Source organism: Buceros rhinoceros, unplaced genomic scaffold (genome assembly GCF_000710305.1).
Source record: "Buceros rhinoceros silvestris isolate BGI_N320 unplaced genomic scaffold, ASM71030v1 scaffold15535, whole genome shotgun sequence".
In the NCBI taxonomy this organism is placed as follows: Eukaryota; Metazoa; Chordata; class Aves; order Bucerotiformes; family Bucerotidae; genus Buceros; species Buceros rhinoceros.
The window spans coordinates 1429-10780 of record NW_010411285.1 but is presented as its reverse complement, the minus strand read 5'-3'; the positions used below and the strand labels follow the sequence as shown (position 1 = coordinate 10780).

General features: G+C 37.7%; 1 protein-coding gene across 1 annotated transcript in view; it reads right to left on the bottom strand.

Moving 5' to 3' along the window:
• CCDC152 (coiled-coil domain containing 152) overlaps nucleotides 1-8033 on the bottom strand; it is a 14787-nt gene extending 6754 nt beyond the window's left edge. The window contains exons 1-2 of the mRNA XM_010135961.1: nucleotides 7947-8033; nucleotides 5890-5995 (exon numbers count right to left, since the gene is read on the bottom strand). Coding sequence (XP_010134263.1) covers nucleotides 5890-5995; nucleotides 7947-8033 — 193 coding nt within the window. The remainder of the gene's footprint in view (nucleotides 1-5889; nucleotides 5996-7946) is intronic.
• Nucleotides 8034-9352: the final 1319 nt, after the last annotated feature.

Here is a 9352-nt window from a genome sequence, read left to right as displayed (position 1 = left end):
CCCTACACGTCGAAAGGCTGAATAGCCTAAGTGCTCTTTTACCATGTTGAATAGCTATAATTTATTGGAGTTTCTTCCATCTGCATTTATAATTGAAGCTACTGGGGTTTTTTAATAGGGGAATTATGCCAACTGTTTTTTCCTTTAACACCTTTGAAACACTAAGTCAACAAACATGCAATCCTAAAGGTGCTAAATAAATCCACCTGAAGTGTTCCATAGATAATAATGTGATTGCCTTCTTTCTGAAAACTACAGCAGACTTTAGTTCAGAACTGTAGCCTGCACCACAGAAGACCATTTGGTCACCACAGAAAAGGTTCAGAACAGAGAGCCAGAATGCCAACTTGCATCTTTCTTAACTGGATCTGCAATGATTTTCACTAATAAAACCTGTGGTCCTGAATCTCATCTGTGTTTAGCAAAGAACATATCAAGACAAAACAAAGCTCCTTTATGACCTTTCAGAACATGTATATGGTTGCCCAGTTGATCATCTCTTCCCACCTTATCTTTGGTTGAAGTATTTTACTCTTCTCTCACCCTTAAGTTTTAGAAGTGTTTGTTCTTCCTTAACATTTCCCTCAGAATTCTAAGACAGTTCCAGAGGGACAGACTTCTGGCAATCAAGGATGTTAAGAAGCCCTCAGTTCTCACATTTGTCAGAGCTTTCCTGGGGTGCAAAATGCTATTCCTATTTCTGTTTCTCGTACTAACAAAGTGTTCTTCAGCCAGGATAAAATTTTACTTCCTCCACCCCATCGCCACTGGTAACCACAGATTCTTCAGGCTAGGCAGAAAACCAGTCTTACCTCCCGTAGTGCTCTTTCTCCCTGCTCCTCTGCTATAAACAGCATGTTTTTCTGGAATTAGATGTAAACCATTCACCAGCATGTGGTCTCTTTTGTTTTTTCCCTAGCTGTTCTGTGAATTGCTTTGTGGTCTTCTGATAAGCCTCACATACTAGGGCTGAGTTGTTTACCTATCCCATAAATTCATCAGCTTTTATGTTAAATTTGTAATAGGATGAAGTTGAGAGTGCTCTTCAACTTGAGAGTGTACGTATATTGAGACCGTGTGCTGACACTGTTCATCAAGAAATTGATGCAGCAGCCCAAATCCAGAAATTTCAGTTGCCTTTGGACCAACTCTTCAAATGATAATTTCAGGAAATGTGGCTGAGCTGGCTTCTGGGAAACAACTTGGGACATAAGGCTGTGGGAAATCTTTTTTCAAGCCACAGTTGGAAGTATCACTCTACAAAAGCCACCCGCACAACTAGAGCCTGTTAGGATAAGTGCTGCCAGACTAAGAATGGAAGGATCAGTGCTACATTTAGTCTCTTACAACTTCTCCAGTTCTGCACAGGATCCCTCTATAACCGCATCAATAACAAAGAGTGGGTTTTTTAATCCCACAGTGCTTTTGCTTTCAAAAAGCTTTTACAAAGAATCAAATGGGTAGATGTAACACTCTCAGTGCTCCGATTCTCAATACACTGTATGCTACTAGTCCTTCATGAAGGGTCAATGTTGCAGGTGAATTTGATGAGGGTGCAAAGACCATTTCTACCAATTTGGAAAAGGAAAAGCAAAATGCTTTAGAAACTTTATATACTTACTGTAATTTATAATTGCTACAACCATAATGTCCTTTCGAAATACTTTTAATGTTACAGTCACTGCTGATCTCCAATAACATGGCAACTATTTACCTGCAAGCTCCTCTGACAGCATCCACTGCAGATGATGGCAATTGGCAGCCCAAGATGTTTTGTGAAACTCTGCTTTCTGATCACCCTTAATGAATTCAGTTCAAAAATATAAACTTATAAGAACTTCATACCATGATACTTGATGCTTTAACCTGATAGAAAGGCATGTCTTAGTTTCTAAATACACACTATCCCTTCAGCATCTCTCATTTACCTTTTGCTTCCTTATAATCAAATAGCTTTCAGAACCAGCCCTTGGATGTCCCACATTGTTCCATGTTCCTGCTTTTGACTTTTTCCTTTGTTGCTGCTAACAATTTCTTTTACTCATTGGCCAGGATCCTCGTCTTCCAACAATTCGGCCTCCTATCTATATATATGCATACTAGTTTGTATAAATATGATGACTTCCCAGATATTGACATTTCTTTTTTCCTGACTATCCCTGCTGCTACAACTTAAGTTCGTATTTCATGCTGATTGTTCTGGTATTTTCACTTGGACTTCTGCCTTCCACATTTTTTTCCCAGTCATGTGTTTGAAAACAGCTCTAGAGGTAATTCTCTTTAGTGATATCAGCATAGCCATCTCCTCAAATCATTTCACTCTTACTGAAGTACTATTTACAAAGCTCAAATCTCTCTTCTGACTCTCGTCTGTTTCTAGTCCATCCTGTTTCCACAATTCTCACTGCAGCCTTCCCAGTTGCTCTGATTTCTTGAGTTGTCTCTTTCATGTTCTCCGCTATCTTTTATCCCATAGGTTTTATGGCAAGAATAATTTCTTCTTTTTCTTTCACCTTTTCTTCTTTCACTTTTTCCTTTCCCTTTTTAAAATCTATTTTGTATCTATGCTGGCTTCTCTGTTTTTTGTTGCTAATGAAGAGTGGAAATGGCTCTAAGTGAGTCAGATCAAAGTTCCATCCAGTTCATTATCCCACTTCAGAATACACAGTGGAAGATACTTCAGGAAAGAGGAAGAATACCTGGATAAATACTACTCTTAATATACCCTCTCAGATTCCAAAACACAAAAATAAGGGATACCTCGCTGAGAGATACTGTCTTTGTGTTTAACAACTTCTCTAAGTTTTGTTACCTAAATTTAATATTTTTGGGCTAACCTGTACTGCTGTAACCCATAAGCTTCAGTGGAAACAACTTTATTTTGTAATGTATGGAGAAGTTCCTCCTTTTGTTTTCTTCAAAATCAGTCAATAAGTTTGATTTTCATCTGGTTGTCTTATAACATTACACAGTGAATATTAATCCTCTAGTCACTTTATCTTTCTCTCTATTATGCCATTCATAATTTTACAGCTACAAGTCATATCAACTCTATCCTTTCTCTTTAGGCTGGAAAGTTTCCAGTCACCTTGAGCCTTTCTTCAGATATTCCAAGATCATGATCAAACCTGTGAGTTCTCCCTCACCCACCTCTTGGGTGTTTGGCTGAGCTCAGGGCCAACTTAGAAAAAGAACAGCTGCTGACCTTGAAAAAAGCTGTTTGAAGAAAGCTGGAGGAAGACTTAGAAATGGCTGCCTCCCCTTTGGAGCTGCTTTCAAGCCAAGGCTTTTGCCCTTGCCCTACCTTGAGCTATGCTGCAGCTGTGTTGCAGCCACACACTATGTAGATCCAGTCATGACCTAGGCAGTGACTTTCTGGCTTCATTTCAGTCCTGCCTCATCACTAGGAACCTGCCAGGATCACTGAACTGGCCCTTGCTACCATTTCTGAACCTGACCCTGATTCAGCCTCCTGTCTTGACCTTGGACCTATTCCATCACTATGTACTTGTTTGGTAACGTGGACTTTTGGCTGATGCTGGCAGCTCTCACTGGGCTGGCCCAGTATGGTGGGAGTGAGTCTCAGTTGGCGAAGTCTTTAGCTCTGTGGGCCTTGTTACATGACTGGCTCCCAATTCCCTGTCACTTGCTCCTTCCTACCAGTACCAAACCTTGCCACTTTCTCTGTTGTTGTTTCTAGATCTGGTATGTCAGTGTTGAAATGTGGAGACCAGAATATTACATGAAAATCACAGACTTCGCAGGGACATGATGTTTTTCCTCTATTTCTTTCACAGTCATGCCTATCACTGTGATTGCTTCTTTGACCACTGATATTTTCAGAAAACTGTCCAGAAGGACACCAGGATCTCTTTCCTGAGAAAGAGCCAACTAGGGCCAACCACTGTTTATATAAAATGCCTCACATATGCACTGCTAATGGTTTTCACCTCCACTTTTTATCAGTTGTCATTCTATATTGTGAGATTCTTGGTATAACTGAATAGATAACTATCATTAGCAAATTTCACTTGCTTACTCCATAGATTCTCCAATTGTTTTCTGATTATGCTATATTATTTAAGTCCCGCTGAAGATCTCAGTGAAACCAACTGGCAATCTCACCCCAGCATGGAAGGAAGTTTATTCCTACTGTTTCCTAACCTTTAGCAAAGTTGATTTGTCAGAGACCAAAGTTCAACAAAAAGATGCACCTTCCAGCAACTTTACAAACTACAGAAGAATAAGCAACCACAAATCTGTGCGAAGTACTAGATATTATTTCTCTTTTCAAGTACTTATCAGAAAAGATGTACTTCTAGAATAATAATAGAAAAAATCTTATTTTAAGAATTTTCTCTTTAATTCCTCTTTTATTTGGTAACCTTTTTATTATGATGCAGAGGCTTATAATTCTCGTCTGCAAAATAGTAAATGTCATTTCCTTATTTAACTTCTATCAAACAGTTTGAAACCACTTAATATTAACACAAACTATTACTACCGTTCGTAACAGTTTAGCACCAGCATGACATCTGCTATAAAAAGTAAAAGAAATATGACCAAAACTGATCACATTAAAGCTGACAGTAACACAAGTATAGCCTATGGAATAAACAGTGGTATCAGCTTAACTGAACTCAGCCTTGAAGGATTATGTTATTTCTTATGTTTTATAACCAAGCTGGAAACATCACAGAGATAAAATCTTAGTGGTGACATTATAAAACCAAAATTGGCTGTCACACTGTTTCATCTCATCTCTTCAGAGATTAAGTCTCACACAGATAAAAAGCATAATCTCTTTTGACAGCTTTTCAGTCTCTAGAAGTTAAACAAATGCCAAGGCAGAACAAGACACTTAGATTCCACCAATAATAAAGGTCCTTATAGAATTAATTTAAGTGAGCAAAATTAAAAAAGGAATACTAAAACTTCAAAATACCAGTCAGCATGGTATAGGGAAAATATATTCCAAACCCTAAACTGGGCTATTGGATTGTCCCTAAACAATCCAAATCACACAAGCAACTATGGAATATAAATCTTTGTTACCTCGGAGCACCAGTTCCATTAGCCTTTTGTGCCATTACAGGCAAGCTTCGACATTTTAGAAGGCAGCAATATATGCATTTGAGAATGCATATGGTTTATTTCCTATTGGCCAAAGTGATTCTGGTGGCCAGGTGAAACTCAACATTTGTCGTATTGATACCAGTGGAACAGCACAGCCGGGACCATGATAGCGTAAGTGCTGACCTTTATTTTCCCAGATGTTGACCCTATAGTTCCACACAGACATCTAAGCTGCTTATGAATTAACATAAATCACAGGCTAGCACTTTAAGTGAAGCTACTGATGTTTGTTTGTTTAAAAATGCTGGCTTTGTAAACAGTGGCAGTTCACTAGAAGCGCAAGAGGCCTGTATGGATGGCAAAGGCAAACACTGGGGTGCAATAACATCATCATGTGTATAACGCTTATCTGATCCTTTCCCTCTTCCCCTGCCAACACAATGTTTCTTTGGAAAAGGAGATAACACAATCAAAAGAAAAAAGATTAAGAGAAAAAAAAAGAAAATACAAAAGGAAATTTTTTCTTTCATGGGTACTGCATGCACTCTAAAATCTCCTAAAGTAGATGGATATTAACATCACCTGGAAAATAGTCACTTCAATGCAGTTCTCAAGATATATTTGTGTGTTAAAGTTATCTGGTTTGTGCAAACGAGATGGATTCCATTACATGACCCAAGATTCAGCATTACTGTTTTCACACTTTAGATTCTTGCTATTTCTTTTTTATATTTTATATGACTGAAATCAATGGAAATATTTCCTCAGAATGAACTTCCTTCCTTCTCCAAAACTTTTTAAAAAATAACTTACCTTCTTTTACTGATTCCTCCTTTGACTGGCTTAATGTTAACAACCTATTACATTTTTCCAGCTGAAGAACCAGAAGGTTATTTGCTTCATTAATTTCTGATATTTTCTATAAAGTTGGAAAAAGACTAAAGTAATATTAATATATTTTGATTCAAGATTTAAATTAATAAACAATTTAACAATTTCACAACACTGTAGTCACAAACCTGTATAATTTGCCATTCTGGAAATTCCATTATAGAGAGGAACAATGCTAGACTTGAGACCCTGCGCAATTGTGAGTTCGCTCTGCAGAACTAAAAATGCTGACTTACGTCACTAATTATAAACTGGTTTCTTCTCAGTAGTCCGCAGTCTGGATCATCCTCAAGCAAGGTGCTTTCTACTACTTTGCATATAAGGCTGTTGATGGCCTCGCTGAGCACCAACATGACCAATGGTTGTGAATAGGAATTTGTTTAATACTTTTTTTCCATGAGAAATGTTAAATTTATTTCACATACCCCTTTTATATTATCTCTAGTATGAATTTACTGATCAGGAAATCACCAGAGAGCTGGCTAGCATGGGTCTAACAACAAATACAGTACTGATTTTCCTCAGTGGATCAATCTTTGAAGAACTGACATATACATAAAATAAAGAGAGCTCAATGCATATGGAGTATAAGAACAGATTCTCCTGCTATGGCATTTTTCCAGAACAGGGAACAATTTCTGAAGGGATAGCCCTGCAAAGCTGTGTAATGCTGTTATCTTCAATACCAGTTTCAGAAACAAAGGGACGTTTCCACACTTTTCCTGAGAAGCCAAAATTGGTTTCTGTATCATTAAAGTTCTAACACAGAAACAAAGCCTTTCAGACTCACAGAAGTCTACATCTACACTGATGCCTGCCCACAACAAGGGCAACAAACAGGAAGACCTGGAAGCCATTGTACACCAGGAAACCTATGATGTAGTTGCCATCACAGAAGCATAGAGGGATGATTTGCACAACTGGAGTGCTGAATTGTGTGGCTATAGAATCTTCAGAAGGGATAGGCCGGGAAGGAGAGGTGGTGGAGAGGCCCTAGATGTTAGGGAGAGATTTGATTGTCTTGAGCATAACGATGGTGATGATAAGGTTGAGTATTTATGGGTAAGAATCAGGGGGAAGGCCAACAAGGTAGATATCATGGTGGAGGTATAATATAGACGATCCAACCAGGATCAAAAGGCAGGTAAAATATTCTATTAGCAGCTGGGAGAAGTCTCACAATCACCACCACTTGTTCTTGTGGGGGACTTCAACTTAACATATGTCTGCTGGAAATACAGCAGAGACGAAACAGTCTAGGAGATTCCTGAAGGGTGTGAAAGAGAACTTCCTGACACAGATGTTAACACAGGTGTACAGTTTTGGACCACTCACTACAAGAAGGATGTTGAGGTGCTGGAGCATGCCCAGAGAAGGGCAATGAAGCTGGTGAAGGGTCTAGAACACAAGTCTTATGACAAGCAGCTGAGGAAACTGGAGAAAAAGAGGCTGAGAGGAGACCTTATCACTTCCTATAACTACCTGAAAGGGGGTCGTAGTGAAGTGGGTGCCAGTCTGTTCTCTCAAATAACAAAATAACAAGCAATAGGATGAGAGGAAATGGCCTCGAGTTGTGCCAGGTGGGATTTAAGTTGGATGGTAGGAAAAATTTCCTCTCTGAAAGGGTTGTCAAATATTGGAACAGGCTTCCCAGGGAAGCGGTGGAGTCAACCATCCCTGGAGGTATTTATAGGATGTGTAGATGTGCTGATTTAGTGGTGACTTGGCAGTGTTGGGTTAATGGTTGGACTTGATAATCTCAAAGGTCTTTTCCAACCAAGAGGATTTCATGGTTCTATGATTCGACATACAGTCCGACATACAGTCAATACAAACACTTCCCAAAGTTGGTATTACAAGGTATATTAATAAGAATTAAACTGATACTACTTAGAAGAAGTTTCACTTGGAAAACTTATTAAAATATCAAAAAATATCTATAGATAGCAGTTTCAACATTTTATACCTTCTTCACTTACCTTTTCTATCTCTGAGAAGTTCTCTGAAAGTTTGTCAAGGTTCACTGTGCTGATTTTCTTCATAGTTCCTTCTTGGCTCTGATTCATTTATTCTAGACCATATAATCCAGTGATTATTGTATATCTAATGGATCTATGAATTCATGTATTTCACATTCACACTATGTCAAAAGATTTCATACGCACAAATATAAGCAGAACAAAGAATGCTTTTTTTTTTTTTTAAATTAATACTGGTTTTGCATGTGAAGCTAAATTTCAGCCAACCTAAGGCCTTGTGTTTCTAGGACACACAATGAATGTCACAATGTCCAAGCAAAATCTGTTCAACTGCTAGATGATACAGTTGAATTTGAAATTTTTGCTGCAATTAAAAAATAAACCTGTATCCACTTCCATAGACACAATGATGTAATTTTACCTAAATCTATTAGCGCTCTGCACACACGATGCTTTTAAAATACATGACCAATTTTTCTTTAGATCTGTTGCTAAACCAGACTGGTCCTCCTGTCCTCATTTTAGGAAATTCAGTCAGTTGAAACAATTAATCATCTTTTACTTTGAAGGAAACAGATGAAACTTTGTTAAGTTGGATTAACTTTAAAAATATTTCTTAAGTAAATGCGATTTTACCAGACACACACTGATGATGTTAGATCTAGACTTTTAATCTGTGTTAAAGTTCTAATAATTAACTACTCAAGCTTCAAGTTACTTGCACATTTTCTTATAAAAAGTTTGCTGCAATGAACCTTACTATATGAATAAAATGACAGTATTTTGAAAAGCACCCATGTAATTCCGAATTACTTACACAATTCCTATTTTTAGTAGTAATTGCAGCACATGAACCTTACTATATGAATAAAACAACAGTATTTTGAAAAGCACCCATGTAATTCCGAATTACTTACACAATTCCTATTTTTAGTAGTAATTCTACTTCAGACTCTTCAACACACGGTTGCAAGATGGATCTGACAGACACAATATCAATGCCTCTAAAAATACTGAAACTATCTCTGAACATCAGGCTCCATGAAACAAAAATCTCAATACCAGATAAACCACATATTCCAGACAAAATCATCACTTCTGTGTGCCAATGTATGAACTGTCTTTTTACAAATAACAAAAAATTGCAATGGGAGAGTTGAACCAGAAGTTAGAGTGTGCGCACTACCCAGAAACTGATGGAGCTTCCAGACAGAAATACAGTAAAGGTAGGTGGAAATAGATCTGTAAATGAATGATTACTAAGCAGGAAACAAAATTGCATGACTGAATAATTTTCTCAGTCATTCAATATTTACAAGCCTTTACTGTATGTATGTAACTTCCTTACCAAAGCAGCAAAATAAAGATAATGGTTCTGTGTGCTTAACACTAATTTTTGTCTTTTA